Source organism: Falco naumanni, chromosome 6 (genome assembly GCF_017639655.2).
Source record: "Falco naumanni isolate bFalNau1 chromosome 6, bFalNau1.pat, whole genome shotgun sequence".
Taxonomy (NCBI): Eukaryota; Metazoa; Chordata; class Aves; order Falconiformes; family Falconidae; genus Falco; species Falco naumanni.
This window is the reverse complement of record NC_054059.1, coordinates 71,882,559-71,903,688: the sequence shown is the minus strand read 5'-3', so window position 1 is coordinate 71,903,688 and position 21,130 is coordinate 71,882,559. Positions and strand designations below refer to the sequence as shown.

Below are 21,130 nucleotides of genomic sequence, written 5' to 3'. Positions count from 1 at the left end.
GTAGATAATGCATTTTCTGCTTGTTTTTGGAAGTAGAAAAACTCCATGATCAATCTAAATTGGTGGCAACTCTGCCTGTCTTCAGTATGGATGATTAGTACAAGTCCTTTCCATCCCTTTGCCTTCTGTGTCTCTCACAGTTAGCAAGTTTCCTGCAGAAATTGCGGGCATTCAGTTGGAGTACAGTTGAAAAAAGAAAGTTTTCAGAGAAGTTAGCAAGTGAAAATGGAGTATGTAATGGTAGCCATAACTGTAGCCTTTGCTGCCAATGACAGCTATAATTATATATGGGGCACATACATTCTAGCAGATGCTTCCCATTCAAACCACACTGGTTTCAGAGTAGACCAAATTTAGGATCTAAGCATGGTGACCATAGCACTCTTTAATTCCATATTCTGCCATTTACTGTCTTTCTCAGGTGCTCAGTGAGACTTTTTCCTAGTTGTTCTATGGAACAGCTTTGATTTTTCTCACTTTGTGGTTATTTTAAGCTTCAGAAAACAATAAGAATGTACTTTTCTTCCCCTCCCCCTCCCCCCCCCCTCCCCCCCCCCCCTTCCTCTGTGCTTTTATGAAAGCAGAATCTGTGTAGATAAAGCACAGTTGATCTGTTCGGGATTACTGTTTCTCAGTTATTCTTTTGCTCTTGCATATCATGCCTTTATGTAGAAGAATATTTAAAGGTGCCGTGTAGAACAGTGAGATGAAAGATTCTTTGTGCATTGAAGAATTCTAGTGTCACAGGAGTCCACCTGTTCTCCGGTAACTTTTTTTTTTTAACTGAAGTTTATTTAAAGTGATTTTTAGTGCTCATAAAAGCTGCTGGGTTTTGACAGCCTTAGAAATTGAAAGGCTGTCCCCACAGGTGGTGATAGCAGCACTATGGCCTAGTATTCAGGGCACAGGAGTTGGAATCAGAAGATCCACGTTCTATTCTCATCTTTATCACAGGTGACCTTGAGCCAAGTAGCATGTTGCTGAGGCTCAGTTTTCTGTGGAGAATTTTACCCCAGTTCATGAGGATGTTGTAAAGATTTTGTACTCTTTCGGGAAAGAAAAGACAAGGATTAAAAACTTCTTGCATCATAATCAAGCAACAGACCCCATCTCCAGCCTACCAGCGATGAGAATAATTGGCAGTTTTCAGGAAAAGGTACTGCCAACAACCCACTGAAAGTCTCAGAAAAAGTGGAAGTACTTTTTGTCTGTGCAAAATTTTCTAAGAGGAGCTAACCAAACTAGTTTCATGCAAGTCCAAAAAGACAGCTTCTGTTGGTGTGCCCTACATGAAATCCTGGTAATTTTTGTGGAGCGTTGAAGCCGGATCACTCTAGAGTTCCATCTGATGTAGGATTGTGTGTCAAGTAGTGGTCAGCCCTGGACAGTTAATGCACCTATCCAGCTTGCAAAGCTATTCCTCTGATTTAAGTACAGGAGGAGTTTTCTTCTTGACCCTTTCAGGCTATCAGCTTAATTCCCAGAAGCTTGAGATTTAATTACCCATATCATTACCACAACATGCATAGCTGCAGATTTTATAAATGACCATAAAATTATTGAATCTTCTTTAAAATGAATTCAGATTCCCAGCCAGAAGGTCCTTTCACACATCAGCTCTAGTACAAGTGAATCCCACAGGTTGGTGCAGTATCTCTCCTGTCCTTTTGTCAAATGCTGAGCCTGACTTGTCTCATATTTCTGTACCTGACTTCATCCTGCTTTACCAACGACTAGTAATATTCTTCTGCAGTTCTGTCACCAAATTCAGGTATTCTTGCCTCTAAAATGGTAGCTGAGCTGGATTTATCCTTCTTGGAGCCCATTTTTGTGCATTTAGTAGCAGACTGACCTTTACATCTCCCTTGTTTCAGACTCCTTCTGCTCACTGTGGCTTTTGTTCCTACCCCTAAAATGTTCTTTAATCCATTTCAATTCCTTTTCCCTGCACGGTGCTTTATGACTTTGTAAATCAGTCTGAGTGGTACAAAATCAAATGCTTTCCTGAGATCCTGATAACTTATGTCCACTGTTTCACTCTTGTCTAACCTAACGATTTGGTCGTATAATAAAAAGGATTTCAGCAGATTTGTAAGGCATGACCTTCCTTTTATGAATCTGTACTGGATGTCCTCTACTAAATTATGCATTTCCAAATGTTCTGCAATTTTGGCTTTTATCAACACTTACAATAAGTTCCTACAGCTGAATCTGGATTTCCTATTCTAAGAGAATTCAGCAGAACTTTGTCACAGCCCAACAGAATTCATCAGTTTTTCAGAATTCTCCATAATAAAGCTTCTCTATTTTTTACTTCTTGTTCTCATCTTACTGGATTCATGACATAAGAATTCGTATTCTGCTTTATAGCTCTGAGAGTACTGTGTGTTCAGGGAATAACTGGCTCACCGTTTGCAGTTCAGCAGGTTTGTCTGTCACAAGTGGAATGAGTTGCTGAGTCTCAGCCCAGTCACAGGTGAGATGACACAGGCCAGTAGCTCAGCATTTCAATTTGGTTCCAAGCTTCCCAAATAATTTCATTTGAGACTGGAGGTCAGTTCACCTCTCTGTGCATCTGTTTATTTTTCTGGCCTGCATGCTAAAGACTTATTTTACATTGCAGACTTGCTTTTTGCTTTTGTCTGAATATATAAGTGTGAGGAGGGAAGGGAAACTCCAAAACCTTCAGGTGTTCTTGCTAAAAGCCCTTATGCTTGTGCTTATACCTACTTTGAACATATAGCTTGCCACTTGGGCTATGCTTCCAAATACGGATTTCTCTTGGAGGTATATTCTGACCCACCTACTTTGCACTGCAGATATATTTAGCAAAGTTTTGTCGTAACAGTCCTACAGTGCTGTCCCAAAGCTGTCATCTGCTCTTCTGCCTACCTCCTTCCCTGTCACCTTCCATGCGTCAAAAGCCACCTGCCAGAGTTCTGCATCTGTGGTCAGGGCTTTCTGCCACTGACACGGCTCTTTTTAAGCGGTGGGCAGAGCACAGAGGCTGAACAGCCCTGTCCTTCTTGTGTGCTGCTCGGTTGGCAATGCAGCTTGCCTAAACTTGGGCTAATTCCTCCGTGTCTGCAGCAAAGATCACGAGTTCTGGGAGAAGCCCCCCAAGTTACGAGACCAACAGAATTGGAGGCTTCCATAATCAAAGCCTCAAAGTAGGGGTATGTGTGTTTTGGGTTTTTTTTAAGCAAAACACACAAATGGGTATGTACCCCTTGCCTCCAAGGCTGGCTCGTGCAAAGCAAAGGTCCTGCAGTTGGGTCATAATGCTGGAGCAGAGCATTTGGGGATGGGGTATGTCTTCAGACCACAGGGAATGTCCCTTTTTTAGCCTGGACCCAGGTTAGAGTGTAATTATCTCTAGAATACTGGTTGGGTATGTGTCTGCCCCATATCTGCTGGTTATTGCAGGAGGAAATTGCCAAGTTATAGACATAGTAAAGTTGCGACAAAATTACAGAAGACACTATGTTTAGTGGACTGGCTTTTAGAAAGCCAGATTCTGCTTCCCTCCTCCAGTCTTCCTGTTAGATGTCATCCAAGATGGATTCCAAATGACAAAAAAAAATAAAAATTAGAGTGAGCAAACCTGCACCAAGTGAATCATTCCTACTAAATTTAAACCACTTACTATGAGGAGGGCTAAAAGAAAACTTGGATTACCGGTTTAGCAAGCATGAGCACGTATTTCAGCATGTATTGCTGTATTTGTAATTGCCAAATTACCGATTTCTTGGAACTCTACTATTAACATTGTTAAGCAGTATTCCAGACAGTCACTCCTATAAATCCCTGTTAATATGTTAAGCGGGAGAAGGCCTTTGCAAGAATATCTAGCTGGCAGGTGATCTCCGTTTGGGTGTGCTGTCTAGGGTAAAGGGACAGATAGGGGAAGTAACCGTTCTTGCTTTTAGGATGTGCTGCTTCAGTATCCAGTTGATGGTTGCTTGAATGTTACTGCTGCTTCTAATAGGTGCTTAGGAATATTTTATTTTTCTATTTATTCATTTGGACAGAAGCGTAAAAGAGTGTATGAGGTTTCTGTACAGGGTATACTTCTAGCAGTAAGACCTATAGTTTACTGATCTCTTACTCTGTGCTTCATATTCTTACTCTTACTTCATATGCTATTCAGGCAACAAACAAATGTCCTTTTCATGGACAGATACTGCTCTTTTTCAAGGGTGCTATCCAATAATGAAGTGCCTCAAACCCTTAAATTATGAAAGCACATTGCTCCCTCCCCCTTTTTTTTTAAATTTTTAAATTTATTTTCATAACACCACTGTAACCAGAACACTTTCATCACTGCCAGTCTGCTGACTGAAGTCATCTTTGTCTAAACTAGTCAGTGGGTAGAAATAAGATATGTAGAGTCTTGAGAATAGAATTGCCAGAGTACAGCTTTACCTTGGACAAAAAAGCTTGTCCTCCTTCCGTTGCATCTGCTGAACCATGTACCTCTGCAGGGGTGAAGGAGCCCCACAGGCTTTCTGGCAAAGCATGTGAAAAAGAAAACTTGGACTGGACTGGACTATTTGCTTGATGTGGGTAATACCTTTAGAGGTGGACCTGATGAAAGCCTGGGTCATCGGAGAGGAAGAAGAGGGGAAAGCAGAAGAGGAGGGTAGAGCCACAGATCAATATTTTAATCACGACCAGTTGACAAGGGCATGAAGAGGGACAAGGAGACTTGTTTGATCTGCTGCTGTAGTGAGGGCACATCTGCCAGATCCCAACCCAGTTCCAGCACCGCTGGCAAACATGCGGATTCTCCGATAACTAATCACATTCTGAAGTGAACAACAGATGGGTGCCCTGGGTGCCCTATGACTGATCATCAAACCTACCTTCAATTGTAAGGCAGAGGGCAGACATCAGCCAGGCTGCCATGCTCATGGTCTCCTTTTATGGTACAATTTAATGCAGTCTTGTTTGAGGATGGAAAAGGGTTGCACACTTATTTTATTACAAGTAACTGAGAGCTCACAGAGCATTTCAGAACACCATTTAATGTTCTGTATAGTTCCTAACAAGTTTACTGTTTGTACAGCGTATTAGGAGATTACTGTTTGGGAAAAAGGGATGATGATCTTAAATCCAAAACCTGTTTTGAAAAAGATAATACTTAAATTTTATGCTGTGCATTTGCTATTGTCAAGTGATACCACATTCTTCTTAATACTTTTTTGTGCCATACAGCAATGCAAAAATAAAGAGTCATAGGGTATTACTTATTTCTCTTCTGTGCTTGTTCCTGGTACTAGTGATGGCAGATAAATACACTTCTGATTTCTTTTCTTAGGCTAGCAACTGGACATAGGTTCTTCAGCTTGCTTCAGCTAAATATGCATGCATCTTGCATTGGGCATCTTCGTATTCACATGAGATCATGTAGTAGCAGTTTCTGTGCCTGCCAAGGGTTTGTGGTACCCCTGTCTCACAATTACTCTCCCTCTGTCAAGTGACCTGATGCCAAGTACAATTTCTGGAATTCTGCTAAAGAAGGTTTGGTGACATCTGCTAAGGTGTGTAGGTGTCCCCTGAAGAGTCATAGATGAAGTCTCTGCCAGTCCGGTTAGGTGAATGCTCTGTTTTCTTGAGGCTGTTGTACGTTTTGCAGTGCCTCCAGTACTTGTGCTTTTGAACTTGCCTGTCACCAGCTATGACCTGCACAGCAACTGAGCATTAGTCTTCCTAGTGGACATTTCTGTATTCTCCTTGGAGCAAGCAGGCTACAGGTCTGAGTGGAATTGACAGCCAAAGGGGAAGGTCCATCTTTAAAACTATAGTTAACTTTAAGTCCAACTTGTAAACCTGTACAGCTGCAAGATCAAAAGCCAAGCTCTGTAAGCACTGATTCTGGTAGCCTTGGTTAGTTGTTCTCTGGACACTGGGAAGACTAGTATGTTTTCTTACCTTTGCATATCCTGTTACTAGCAGCCTTAGATTAGTTTATAAAAGTTTTTATGTCCTGGATGGATGTTTGGAAAGCACTGCTGACCATCTTGGACCTGCAGGCTGCTGTGCATGTGCTGCTGTTGCTGGTTTTCCTTCAGTTGGGTATCTCTTGCCATGTGTTGTATGCAGGGCAACTCTGTCAGGTTGTTCTCCAATGTAAATGAGCTTACCACTGAGGCCTGGAAGTCATGATAGCAATAGTTTCTTTCTCATTCCTAGTGTGCACTGTTGGGCATAGCGTGCTTGGTCTGCATCCTGTCACATCCAAATTGCAGTCGAACAGGGTAGGTATTCCAGAGGAGGCCATGAAGATGATCAGAGGGCTGGAGCACCTCTCCTGTGAGGACAGGCTGAGAGAGCTGGGGTTGTTCAGCCTGGAGAAGAGGAGGCTGCGGGGAGACCTTAGAGCACCTGCCAGTGCCTAAAGGGGCGGGCAAGAAAGCTGGGGAGGGGCTTTGGGCAAGGGCAGGTGGCGATGGCACACGGGGGAATGGCTTTACATGAGAGAGGGGAGATGGAGATGAGAGATGAGGCAGAAATTCTTCCCTGTGAGGGCGGCGAGGCGCTGGCCCAGGCTGCCCAGAGCAGCTGTGGGTGCCCCATCCCTGGCAGGGCTCAAGGCCAGGCTGGACGGGGCTGGGGGCAGCCTGGGCTGGGGGCAGGGGGTTGGGACTGGATGGTCTTTGAAGGTCTCTTCCCACCCAAGCCATTCTCTGATTCTATGAAGTAATTCCTCTGTGCCAAAAGCAGTACTTGGTGCTAGCTAGACTAGTGCAACCTTTGGGCACTTCAGGAGGTCGAGTTCTTCCACAGCATACTGCATGGTAATTAATTTCAGCAGTTCCAGTTGGTGAGAAATTTAACTGCAGCATTATTACGGTTGTAACCACACAGGTATGGATTGCACCTGAGCCTGCCTGAATAGACACAGTAAGCAGAGATGCTCACATCTAACAGTATTCTGCAGTGGAGGTATACTCACACTATGCAGACATTATGATTGGCAATATAGAAACTCATTTCAGTTGGCATATCCGGTGCAACTGTGTCACTGAATTCCTAGCAGAAAACTGTCAAGGTAATTAATGTTAATTGGGATGTTTTTTGAATGAGCCTTCTATTTATTGTATGTTTGGCCCAGGCTTGGACTCAAGGACTTGGCAATCTCCCATCTGCAGTTTTGTCCAGATGAACGCATATGCCTTATGGTATACATACCCACAGAGTTCAAGGTATAATCCCTACTGTTGGCATGTCAGTGCTTTGAATCTTCATTCTACTTTAGGCTATGTCTTGCCCGTTGTAGCTCTGTAGGAGTTAGCTGGCAGTGGACTACTCCTTCAGCTCTCTTCTCTTGTCTGTTGTCTCCTAACATGCAGTTCCTAATTTTGTGATAGCTTCTGCTCTGTTGCAATGCAGCGTCAAACATTTTGAACAGAACCACTCAACTGAAAGTCACCATCTCCTTAAATTCTCTCTCACCTGCGAACAACCATCTCACTTCATCCATTTCAGTGCTCAAACTGATGTAATTGGATTAAGATAACCTATTTGATCATTAAGGAAGTAGTCTTCGTAGCAGCCGTTAGCTATCACTATTAGCCTTGAGTTCATGTGCCTTACTGTCAGTCTTCCACTGTCAAGATTCACTTGTAATTTTAGCTAGAAGAGCTAATTCAGGGCTGGCCTTTGGTTCCAGGCAAGTTTTTAGACATGATTGGAGGGGACAACATACTGAAATTCAGGAGATACAATAGCATAGGTGCTTGGTACGTTAAGACCGGAAGCTCATTTGGAAGCAATAATGAAAATATAACCCCAGGGCTTTTGGCTGAAATGTGTCTGCAGATGTATCTTGATGACAGCATTTCATTTTCCAGCTGCCATTAAGGGCAAAGCAATACTAAGTTATGTCCTTTTACCGAGACTGTATTGCCTTTTATGTATTTCTGGGATTTCTAGGGTGACTTGGGTTCCTTTCCAGTGAAATACAGATGAACTTTTCTGCCTTTCTGGAAGCCTTGGATGATTTTGGGAAGCTTCATGTTTTTGTGACCTCAAGCTTTCTGTGGAGAGGGCCCATTGCTAGTCTGCTTCAATATACGGCCTGGCCTCTGGCTTGTACTCCAGGCAATTCCACTAAATTTGGGTAAGGAGGTTTATTTTGCTTGGGGTTGGAGAGAGAAGAGTGAAACAGTTGTAACTGCAGTCCTTGGCTGCTTGTTCAGTGGAGACCTACTGCAGGGCATGTTGTGGAAGCAATGATGTGCTTACTCTTTTAAGTTTACCAATTGCGGCTTTATCCTAAAATTGAGGTATGTGCTTCCTGAAGGGGGGAGAAGGCTTCTGTTGATGGTTTCTCTTCAGTTAAAAGTTCTGAGGAAGAGGATCCCATCAAAAACTTATGCTGTAAGCTTGACAAGATGCTACTGTATTAGCTCACCACAATCCCAAAATGTGGCTTTCTCCTTGGTTGTACTGAAAATGGTGTAGTAAACCAATGCAGTCACAGTAAGACTGAACACAACATTGGTTGGAGGTAACTTCTGATCAGTTTCTTAAGAATATTTGTGTTTGCAAAAACTATGCTCTTTTGCTCCCTTTGATGCGCTAGTGCAGGTTGCCCAGAGAAGTGGTGGAGTTTAAAGCCTTGGAGATACTCCAAAGCCATCTTGGCATGGTCCTGGGCAGCTGGTCCTGGGTGGCCCTGCTTGAGCAGGGGGGCTGAAGAGGAGGACCTCCAGAGGTCCCTTCCAACCTCAACTGTTCCATGATTCTGTGATTAGAAGGTTACACCTGTCCCTGAAGATAAGACCTCTGCCATAGAAATCCATGCCTTGTTACCTTGCAACTCAGCCAACGTGGTCCTTGCAAACGCCAGTTCATAGTAACGCAGGAGCTTCAGCAAACGCAGTGACTGTTGCTTGTTAGACAGTGAGTCTTGACGACCGATTGTTGCACACCTTCTTGAGGGGTCTGCATGAGGCTGTGCTCAAGGTATAGATCAATGCACTGACTTAAAGTAGTGATATTTAAATAACTTGGAGCCTGGAGACTTAATGAAACAAGTCTTCTCTTTGCTTTGCAGTACAGTGACTGCATGAAACTGGATGCTGCACGTCACTAAGCCAGCGTGTGCTCAGGAGGTGGCAGTTCTTAGAGAAGGTTCTTAATCTTGCTTTCCAGGGCACAAGTGTAACACATCCTCGAGTCATATGGCAGTGTATTTTTATTTTATTTTTTTTTTTTTCTAATAGGCCTATTTTGGGAAAATGGGCTAGGGAGTCCTAGATTAGCTTTAGTATTTTGGACACTAGTCCTACTTTTGTGCATGTACCCAGATGAATTTAAGTTTTGATACAAATGCAGTACCTGGAGTTTTAAAAGCACTGGGTAAACAATAGCCCATCTTAGCATCTCCAAAGAATTAAGGCTCCAGGCTGGCAAAGGAAGGCATAACAGGAGCTACTGGCTGGAGTCTGAAGCCAGACACGTTCAAAGTAGAAATGAAATACAAATTTGTAATGAAGAGAGTGATTAACCACTGGAATGAACTAGAATGGATGGGTCCTTGGTCTCTTGCTGTTTTGAGGCAAGATGTCTTCCACACATCAGTTAAGTCATGTAACAGGTTTGTGGTACTTCATGCTGGCCTCAGTGTAGAGAAGGTGAAACTGATGAAATGTGACAGTCCATGTTTATAGAAATGTGCCTATGCACACATGCGCACACACATGCAGAGTCCAGCCAGAAGACCTGACAATTCCTGCAGACCTTAAGCTGTTCATTAAATAAAAGACCTAAATTTCAACATTTTTTTGTTACTTCTAGGGGCATATTGGTTTGTAATTTCGCATGGGATTGGGAATCTGCCTTTGGGAATTCAGCAGTGGTAGAACTTAATTCTCAGGGCTGAATTTCTTCACCATGCAATGCATGAGATTTATCAGGAAGCTGAAACTTCTGCATTTCAATAGCCGGTACTGTAATAGTCCTATTGTAGTAGTGGGGCCTATGTCCTCAGGCAGATACCATGTTCAGCACTGATACTACACTGCGTGGCTTTAAGCCAAGAATTGAGCCCCTCTGATCATGTTTTGCTTTTGACAAAATGGTGATTTTCTCTTCCCCAAGGACAAAAGCTTTTAATTTATTATTTGTAAAGCCCTTTTTAAGAATTTACTAAGGAAGGTATTAGTGAAATAGAAAGTGATGGCATTATTTTTTTATTATCTGACTCACTCAGAAATTAAAAGGGGAAACTAATTTCTTTTCCAAATAAGTGATATCAGCCTCATCTTTACTAAGTGACTTCCTCCTTGCTTCTGCAAGGCATTGTGGATCAGAGCGAACCATACTTCAAAACATTTAATTGCATACAGTGAGAAATGAAGAAAACTGAAGTGGATCCCAAGAATGTATTTAAAATCTAGACTAAAATGAGAATGATTTCATGTCAAGTGAGACAAATGCAGAGTTGATACTCCAGTGCTTCACACTTCCACTTGTCCTTGGCACTGAGAAAATGAGATTTTTAATATCTGAAAAACAGATTGCCATGAAGACTCATCCATTGTAAATTTAAGCTGCCTTTATAGCAACTTAAGCTGGGGACAAGATTGTTCATTACATCTGATCCTACAACTGTGGCCATGGTTTCCATATTAACATTGAATGTTTTTTATTGTCTGTACCAGAAATAGGAAGGGGAGCTGGTAGTGTTTTCTGTGTGTTAGCAGATAATTTATTTAATGAATAATACGAAAAGGGCAAAGGTTTGTGAGTTCTTACGTGCATATCAACTATAGATAGTGGTGACACCTGCCTTCGATGCAGTGATCAGATCTGGTTTGGTGCTTCCTTTTCATGCTTAAAGGGAGACTGAGGGAAAGAGGGATATTGATTCATGATTTCAGAAATCATGATTTGTTTGTGAATGAAGCTATGTTGGTTTGGGTTTAATATTTTTTTAAATAAAATTATAGGTGAGGGGTTGGTGTTTTCCCATCTGATAGGCCCTTAAATTACAAAACCATTTAAGCAATCTTTACATGTGTAGGGGGGCAGGGAAGGTATTTCTGTGCCACTGAACTTTAGACCAATGTTGAGTCAAAGACTATTTGTAACCCTTTTCAATAGCAGCCGTTCTGTTCTGGCATCAGATGTAGGAAGCGCTAGCTTCCTCTCCTTTCTGTGTAACTGCATTTACTTTCATAAGTCCAGCTACCAAGGCAGACCTGAGGATTCCCTGACCTGCCTTACTGCTTGGCTCCGTCTGTGGCAGTTTGCGATTGCATTCAGACTGTAATGCTGCCACCTCAACATTTAACATAGCAAAAATAGAGATATTCTCTTGTTTTCTCATGAACTCTTTCCTGTTTGTTTCTGCCAAAATGCTGTTGTCCTCTGTCTGCACTCACAGATCTGAAGTCTCTTGGATAAGTTCCTTCTTCCTCCTCTGTTCACATCCAGATTTGGTCTAGATCCTTAATAGCTCTTCATTTATAACATCTGAGGGCTGTACCGTATTTTTTTCTCTTCCATTAGTATCACTGATATCATTGTCCTGCCTTTGTCATCTCACACTTGAGTTACTGCAGCCTTTTCTTTGGCTCTCTATCTCATCTCCTTGTGTTCCAGTTTTAATGCCACGTTTCATGATGACAGAAGGTGATCTTCTCTTTCCTTTGTGGGTTTTGTTCTTTGCTTCTTCCACACTCCTCACCCTGGATGCAGATATTTCTCTGGAATCCAGTTCTCCATCATTAGCCTCCCTGACCTTCAGAAAGTTTGTATATACTTAAGTCCAATTTTTTCCCCTTTGGAAAACAAAACAGCTCTCAGTATTAAACTCAAAATTTGGCAATAAGTCAACAGAATGATCTCATGGTTTTTGTGATTGCTTCAGGGAGTATGTTTTAAATGCAGTTTAACAGAGAAGTGTTTTTGGTGTAGAACCATCTTTAAAAGGTTTGAGGTGGCTGACTGTGAGGGACCTGTGTGTTGGTTTTTTCCATCCATCAGTACTTCAGTGTCACAGTTTCTCTCCCAGGCCACAGTACCTGAACTGTGACAGTCTGCTGGGACCACTCATCTTGTCTATGACCTTGCTCTTGGCGACCTCCTTTCCTGGAGAGGAAGAAGGCAACTCAAGACCTAGATATGGGCCAAATAAATTGTTTTGGAAATGGCAGCAGCCAGCTGTCAACCATTGCCCCCACTAAACACTCAGCACTTTCCTTTGCTACATCTGGGTAGGAGCAGTCATGTGGGGACAGGCTTAAACCTCGTGGGAAGGCTTTGGGAAAAACTCATTCAGCCCAGCTTTTTTCCCTGAGAGTTCCTCAGGTTTTTTTATAAAGGAAAGAAAGAAAAAAGCCACATAAACAATGGCATAGTCTGTGTGTGGACTCCATCTGAAATACATGTAGTTTTTCCCCAAGATCTCCAGCAGGTGTATCATGCCATTGCGTCTGTACCACTCCTAACTACTGAGAAGGAGCCAAGATGCGTCTGTCCACAAGGCTTGGCTGTTAATATTACAGACATCTCTTTATGGAGCAGAGTAAATTATCTCATGCAAATCCCTGTGCTACTCTACCCACTTGTTTTATATTCCAACTCCCATATGCCCACAGCCTGAAGTGCAAATATTCTTTCTAGTTCTTTCTGCATCTGCCTGGGTATAATATCCCGCCTTTCTCTTCCCTGTTAGTTAATAGTTTGACTTTTCAAGCACTTTCAGTCCATGTTAGTTTGTGGAGAAAGACATCAGCAGTGATAGCTAAAGAAAATTCTATTAGGTCATTCCTTTTCAGAACATTGTACCTGTCTTCTAAGCTCTTTGCGGATGTTAGCCAAATAATCCTTTTAATAGCTTTTGTGAGTTAAAAGGGTAGGTAACTGTCATAAGGCTAAATGATTGCATAGATTAATTTACTTGTGGCCAAAAGAAATCAATTGTAATTTAAATTTTTGTCTCTGGACTGATTACACTACCAGACATCAACTTTATCCTTAGGAATCTACAATGTACGTTGAAGTACATGTCTTTGATTATATGTGGGTCTGGATTGCTTACAGGTTATCCAGAGTAAGGTGATTGGACATTTCCAGTTTTTAACCTGTGTGTGTACACAAGCTGAGAATACTCAACTGCTTGGCCTCTGTTACATCTGTGAAGTATCCATTAATAACTTGAGTTGTTATAATTTCGTAAGGTGTTTGGATGTAAAAGAATGTTTGTCAGACATTAAGTCTGTGGGTCCATTGCAAACTATGTCAAAGCTCTCACTGAAGGCCAAGGGAAGGAAAGAGGGTGAGGCTTTAATGAGCCATTTAAAAATAAGAATAAATTGAAAGATGATGTAAGAAAATTCAGTGGTTCCAGGGAACATTTTTCTTAACCATGGCTATATTTAGTGATTGGTATACATTCTACTGCCTTTTAGCAGAGGGATGGATTGGGTGATTGAGAAGGATTCTGAAGGCACCTGTCTTTGGGTTTTGTTGTTTTTTTAGTGACAAGTGATTTGGTGCTACTGCCTGCTGAAACTGCTGTGAAATTGCCCTCTGTAAGCTTGTTGTCGGGTAACAAGGAAGTCAGATTGTGTTTGTCTTTCGCAGAAATCTTAAACATTCTTTTATCTTTCCATTGTGTCTTACAGAATGGTGAATAACACTGAAGACCCTCAAGAGGCTTTATAACGTCCCATCCCCATGTAAAGTATGCTCAGAACTTTTCCAGTAGTGTAAGTATGAGCTAAAAAACCCCACAAAAACTAATGAGTTATTTAGTAGGTTTTCTTCTATTAATTCAGCTAAAAAGAGCAGAGAAATCGTTACAATGAGTATCAGCAGTTGGCTAAATTGGAGAGTTTCACTGGTTTGGTATTTGCTAGGCAATTAAACCAGGGAACAGTAGCATGTAATTTCTCACTTGATCTGGCTGATACGTTTTTTCTACCTTTACTTCTACTGAAAGAGAAGGAAAATCATGCAGTTCTTAGAAACTTATACTTGATCAAAGAAAAGGTAGCGTTAAAAGGGAGATCTCCATACATCTACTGAACATACTAGAGGGGTACCAGAGCTGTGCAAGAAAATTTAGTACTACTGCAGACTTGGTGAAAGGGGATGAGTATACCATTAATATAGTTTTATATATCAAAGGCAGAAAACCTAGGGCACCTAACATTAACATTAGAGTTAGATGTGTAGGTCCAAGCCACCACTGCTGTATCTTGAATCCAGTACTAACTGAAGTTGTCTAAACCTCATCCTTGAATTTGAGCCTATCACTTTCTTCTTTTAAATGGCTTCTGTCATGGATCTTCAATGTAATTGATATCCGTGCTGTTTCTTCAAGAAATAAGCAAATGAATTCTAAGTTTGAAGCTTGTCAGGCTGAGAGGAAAGGCTTGACCTGTACTGTGCTGTCATCCATCGCTCTCGCTGGCCAGTCCTCTATCACTGTTCCCCACACCTCTTTTATATAGGCATGACCAAATGCTTGTCCACTGGCAATCAGATTCTTGAGATACTTCGACCTCTTCACTTCTGATTGTACCTTCTGTCAGCCTGATGAGTTGGAAAGAGAAATCCTGTCTACAGAATAGGTAGCAAGACACTAGGCTGCTATGAATGCAGTCAGATTTTCCCAGATGGATTATTTCAAGGATGAAGATTACTCACCCAGCACATGAACATTCATAGTGCAAGTGGCAGTGCAGTCACAGACTTCTGTAGAGGGTGTCACTGCAAAAAGTAACAACTGCCAGAGGTTTTGTGTTGGAAACTAAACTACCAATATATTTCAAAAAGATTTCTTGATGCGACCATTAATTAGTTAAAATTTCTGGTGGCTTAGTCTTCTATTCAAAACTAGTGGTTTCCTACTTCGTTGCCAGTCCCCTGAGCCACCTCCTCTTCTTTCTTTTAGCTGGAAATATGTTGGATTTCAGTATTAAAATCACCACTTGAAAATGTAAAGATCTAGTTCACAGCAGGGAAGAAATCTGGAGGTAAGGCCACGTTGCCCTGTGCATCTTTATTATACTGGTAATTCAAAATCTGCAGAGTAATGTTAGAGCTCTTTCTGTGCTTTGTGTGAGCGCAAGTACAGTCTGTCAGCTTTTACTTTGAATCAGACTTTTAACACAAATTTCCAAACTGTGAGTTAGAGTTTCCAATTTCCTGTGCTTTAGCTAGATTTCAGTCATATTTTGCCCCTGTGCAGTTTTAGTCAGATATCGTGGTGTTCTGTTGCTTTCTGGAATCATTGTGGCACATTGATGTGTCCTGTTAATCAGCTGCCACCCTCCATCAGAGAAGTAGCAGCTCTTTCAATTTATTTCACTATATGTGCAGTTAATGTGGTCATTGAGAATGCAGTGTAAGTATAGGTAAATATTTTTGACTGAGTGAAAGCTGTGGTGAACGAACCTATTTGGAGGAGATTAAATTAGAGGAAATGGGCCAAGATGATCCATTTAGGTATAAAGTTTCCAGATTAAACCATAGATATCTTTTTTTAAAAGGATAAGCGGGCATCATGGTTTTAGAAGGGGAAAGAAGAGAGGCCCTTTTTTTTTAAAAAAAAAAAAATTAAATACTGAATAAGATTAAAATTTGACAGTTTTGAAACTACCGTGTTCAGAGAGTAGTTTGTTTGCTCCTGCTGTGGGGCAGCAGTCTCCGTCAGAAAAGCAAAGCAGACAGCTGGCTGCAATTATCATTTCACCTACCTAATTTTTATCCACAGTTGGAAGAGAGTCAATACTCAAGAGGAATTTGGGGCATGGTGTGAACACAAGACTCTTCATTTTGGTCTCACAAGAATTAGTCATTTATCTGAAACAAAGTCCTTCTGTAGCAAATGCAAGTATATCTCTATTGGCTTCTCCATAAATATAATGGGAGTAATTACTTGTACTTCATATACTCACAGCAGAATTGATTAATTAATATGTGTTAATAGTGAGATATGACCATCAGTGTTTGTGTCGCTTGTTTCAAACTATCTCTCAAAATATGATTTCTGGTAGAACTAGACAGTTTCAACATAGTCACTTAAAGTTTACCTGCATTATCAGGCTAGTGCTTATGAATCTAACTGCCAGCAATGACAGAGCTGTCTTGGAAGTGAGTAAAAGCCTGCTGAGTGGACAGAAAATCGGTGTGAGTAATGCAGATGAAAAAGGACTAGACTGAAGCCTTGTCATCATGTAGGAAAAACAACAGAAAGAAAGGAACGAGAGTGTGAACAATACTAAAATCACCACACACTGAAGAACAGACAGTGGAGTTACAGTGGCTTAGGAAGTCACAACAGGGCTGAGCTATGTTAACTGTCCAGCTTCCTTGAAATGTGATGGGAAACACGTTAATTAAACGTGGGTGAGAGGACTTGGCTAATTTGCTCTTTATGTCTTCGGTGACAAGGTATCATGTAAATAGTTGGTGGCTGTAAGAATGAATGTTCAGTTGATATTTTAAGCTTCCTTAATTGAAACAATGTCTCGCCTGAGCCCTTTTTTTTTAAAAAAAAAAAAAAAAAAGTTTTTTTAAAGCCTTACTGTAAGATAAACCAGCTGAGTTAACTCATGATTTCACCGGCAGCTAAGCCACTCTGAAAGGGACCTAAAAGAAATCTTGTGGTATTTGTGCCTCTTTTGCCTGCCTCTGCGTTTGGCCTGATTGGCTTGTCCCCATCTGTTGAGTGGGTAATAGCAATCATGAGAGACTTCTAAGCCGATTCAACTCACTAACCCAGGTAGAAACTAGCTGTTGATGGGTTGTTGGTTGATAGATTTTCCTGCTGGCTTAGTGAACTGCTCTGCAGAGACTTCCACCAAGTCCTGGAGCTCTGCAGAAAGGCAGAAGAGCAGGGCATAGGTAGGTTCACCCTCTCTCATGCATCTGCAGCCTCTTGCATCTATAGGTGTTCTCTTGCTCTGAGCAGGACACAGAAATATTTGGACATGCTCTGATAATACAGAGTGGGGCTCCTCTATGTCATGCAAGAAGAAATTTCCCTATGTCAGGTCTGGGCTGCACAAAGAGATGTTTGTTGCTTTAAGAGCATTTATTAGGATGTGTGTTTCTTTTTGAAATGGTTTTAAATAAAATAAAACTCTAATATGGAAGCAACTGTGTCCAAAAGCCCATATTTTTGCCGTTATGATTTGTATTCTTCAAGCAGATGCTGTTATCTATTTCCAAGTTGTTCTCCAAGTATAATGTCTGTCTCCACTGAGACTGTGTGCCAGTAAAACTATACTTGCAAACTGTTTTCTAGTGAAAAAATAAAACAAAAAATGCTTTGTAGTTAAGCACTAAATTAGGGATAGGTAAGTTTAGGATTTTTGCTGGGTTTGGATTTGTTTTCTGAAGTAACAAATTTTAAGAAATTCAGTTGATCATTCTCCCTCAGGATCTATCACCAGCAGTAACGAAGGTGCCTGAAATACTTCAGAATGTCTCTTTTTCTTTACGTGTAGAAGAGAGGTGGTGGAAATCCTGGTGATGGCATTACTTGAAAGTTGTCCTACACCTGGTTATGTCTGATGCTATAGATGGACCCTGTAGGATGGTTGTATGTGCAGTAAGAAAACACTCAAAGCTTGGCCAGGTGCTTGGGCTGCCTTCTGGCAGAGTGCCTGTGTGATTTTGAACAAGTAATTTTGGCTTGCCTGAAGGCCAGCCCCTTTATGTGAGCTCTTGGTCTCAAGAATTAGCATAGTTTTACTTCCCTGCCTCGCAGGGATATTCTACAGAAAGATGTGTTTCAGGTACTTAGATACTCCAGCAAGCAGAATTAATAGAGGAGAATTCTGAGATTCTGTCTGGATTTTAATAAAGGATTGTTCAAATTCTGAAGTGAACTGGAGAAGGCAAAAGACAGCAGTATACCTACCCCTGTAATCTTGACAGCTGAAAATGTGTGACTTGCCAGTCTGGTGTGTAGGTTAGGCCCGTGTCTCAGTTTTATTGCCAAAATGACTGTTTCTTCAGGTGGGCTAAAGCTAGTCTTTCAGCGAGTCAGTGAGATTTGCTTAGTTGTGTAACTCAAGTACACAAATCCTGCCCTGCCCTGATCCTGTTGCAGAGCTTATATATCAGAAGTTTAGTCTTTGACTCCTGAATGTGAGAGCTCCTCCTTTGCTCTTGGCACAGGTTTGGGCTTTGGGCCCTGGTTCAGCACTCAGCTGCCACTACAGCTTTTTGCTCTGTTGGCCCTTCTGATGCCTCGTTCTGCCCTTGAATCCAGCCTCAGAGTCTGAATTCCTGCCTTGTTGCTGTAGAATTGCAACAATAGTAGGAAACCCATATTTTAGAAGTAGGGAAGGTTAGGGTTAGATGTATAAGGTGTCAGTGTGAATTAGTCTGTGCCTTGAGTAGAATTCAGAAGCATCTGGCTCCCAGCCCTGTGCTTAGTCAGAGGTCAGTCCCTTTTGTAAGGCTTGGATTATGACAATAATTGGCATTTATATTGTATTTTTGCCTTGTAAGATCGATCTCAAGTTCTCTCTCTCTTTCCAAAGATGTAAAGCGGATACTATAAAGCAGAGTAAGTTACTCATCCAAGTGGAATCAGTGGCAAAACTGCTAGGGTTAGCTTACTGCCAGTGTGCCAACGTCCAGTAAACAATTTTATTGGCAGTGAAGAATTTCAGAGGCTGAGTGGAAGAACAGCTTATGTAGACGTAGTGAATCTGGGTTTGGGGTGCTTGGACTAGCTGAGGAACTTGAAGCCTCCTGAAGAAATGAGATGTTGATATTCTGCTCTCAGCTTGCATTCTATAATTTGTGTAGCGGTGAGTATTTGATTACGTTGGATTTATTTTCAGAAGTTTCAGGCTGCTCTTATTAATTGTCACCATTTTGATCGAAAGCGTATGGCAGTGTTCTGCATTCGTAAGACAGTGTTTTGCATTCACAAACAGAACCGGTGACGTTTAACCTCGATAGATCAGCTCGTAGTCTGATTTCACTCCTTGCTATAATGTGAGGCTCTCGTTTCCCTGGGATGAGAGCAGTCATTAGAAGCATTACATTTTGTTTGTGAATCAGGATGAATGGGAATAGAGTCCTCTTTGAAAATCAGAACTAAGAGATGTAACTGCAGGAGATAATTATGCTAACGTATGGATAAGGATGGCTCTGTGTTCGTTGACATGATGAGCACTTGAGGCCTGATATTTTTCTCTCTCTTGAAAACTGGTACAACTCCACTGAAAATACTGGAGTTGCAACTGATGAACATAAGTGTTGGCTCAGATGAGTCAGATCCTTAATCCTCTGTTGCGCCCCAGAATTCATAGCATCAACTACTGTTTTGGAGGCAGCTTTGCTTAATATGGTGCAGAGCTTTGGGCTCTGAAATATTTAAATGGGCTGTGTATAAAAAGAGATGCACTTGTTCACGAAGAACAGAAGAGGTCAAAGCTTGAATTTTGCAACACTAGATAGTGTTATGCCTGAAATGTCCCTGTTTTGTTCCAATAGTGCCTTAGAGCTGCACTTGATGGGTCACAATCTTTGCCTCTGGATGTGTGTGCATGGAATGCAGCATTTACTTTGCGATATGCGTCAACTGCTCTGTTTTTGGAGCAGCTGTAGCTCAGAATGAAAGTCCCTCTCTTGAGCGTCTTGTAAGAACCAGCTGCATCTTTTGGGGTGGGTAATGGTGGGTGAGATGTAGAAAAGGAAGGAAGAGTGAATGGAACTGTGCTTAGCTCCTTGGAACTCATAAAAATGCATGGAGAGAGAAACAAGCTTGTGTAATATACAACACGGTTAAAAAGTTAACAGACTGGTAAGCTGGAAGTGGAGTTTCTTTGTAGTCACTGGTTCTGATAGAAAACATCCAGAATGGTAGTTCATGTGAATCACGTTGTTGCGTATTTGTTCACCAGCCAGCGTGGTTATATTGCCTTTGGAAACAGCAATGCCAACCTTACTACCCATTTTTGCTTGCTGGCTAGATCAGAGAGCTCCCGTAGAAAGGAAACCTAGCAGCCCAGTCCTACGGAACAAGGATCCTTAACACCGGCTCATGGTCTCGGGACTGAGCATGCCAAGGCAGCTGCTCTCTCTGCTGTATGTTTTTAACAGCTGGAGAACATCCATCTCCACAGTTACTCAGATAGCAGTTCTTACTAGTACTATATGCACATGCAAACTGGCAGGCTGAGGAGCTCAAGCTGTGAGAAAGACTGTGATAGTTAAAACACTTGTTCGGTTAACTAGTTGTAGAAAGTAATTTTTTTGCTGTATACTTTGGGATAACCTACTTCAGCTGAAATGCCACAACTATACCTTGTGTTTTTACAATTCCATTTAAAGGGCAAGACTGTGTTCAATGACACCAAGAAAGTACATGTTATGTTGCAAATAATGATGGTGCTGTAAAAGTTAAAGACTACAAATTCTGGAGATACTGTTGGCAGGACAGTGTATTGCTGTTAGGGTCCTACCCTGGATCAACAGTATATACCGTATGTCAGAGAAGGGTAGAAGTTAGCATCTCTCCCCATCCTGTTTGCCACAGCTGATGTGACTTTATTAGAGTCGTGCTTAAACTAATTACCAGACCTAGGATCCTATTCTGAATGCTTTGACACTAACCCACGTCCATATTACACAGTTTATATCAAATACAGGTCTTCTATCAAAAAGTGCAATTGGTTTTGTAAGTCTTGAGCTTTGCAGAGTTTATTAGATAAAATAGTGAAATTTAATGAAAATTTTGAGAAGGACCTCTGCAGAAGAGGATCTCTGCAGTGATGCTAGAGTACTTCCTACTCAGTGTACAGTGAGTAGAAGAGTGGAAAAAATGATTTCTTGTGATCATTAAAGAGCCCAGAGCCATTTTCTCAAGTGTTAGAGGTGTTAAGGTTGGTGTCTGGCCTTATTCCCAAATGGGTAATTGAATTGCTTTGAACTTCTGCAAGTTCAATTGGACATGGACTTAGCTCATAGCTGTTTTTATGGGATTATTCTGCTGTGTTCCATCACCTAGAAAGTTAGTGTTGGGTAAATGGTTCTTGTATCTGTGTGGGCTTGGGCTATGATAGTAGGTGAGAAAACCTTGCTGTGTTTGTCCTTACTTTGAGATGCAGGATGATAAGGGTAGAGAACATCTCTCTTA

At 41.5% G+C, this 21,130-nt stretch overlaps 1 protein-coding gene across 14 annotated transcripts in view; it reads left to right on the top strand.

The window, feature by feature from the left end:
• HMBOX1 (homeobox containing 1) overlaps window positions 1-21,130 on the top strand; it is a 123,655-nt gene that overhangs the window by 33,261 nt on the left and 69,264 nt on the right. For 12 of the 14 annotated variants that reach the window (XM_040597125.1, XM_040597124.1, XM_040597123.1 and 9 more), the window contains one exon: window positions 13,644-13,727. In XM_040597125.1, the coding sequence (XP_040453059.1) occupies window positions 13,705-13,727 (23 nt within the window). In that variant the 5' untranslated portion in view covers window positions 13,644-13,704. Of the gene's footprint in view, window positions 1-13,641; window positions 13,728-14,917; window positions 15,000-21,130 lie in introns of those variants that run through there. The other 2 variants (XM_040597121.1, XM_040597119.1) reach the window with 2 other exon arrangements.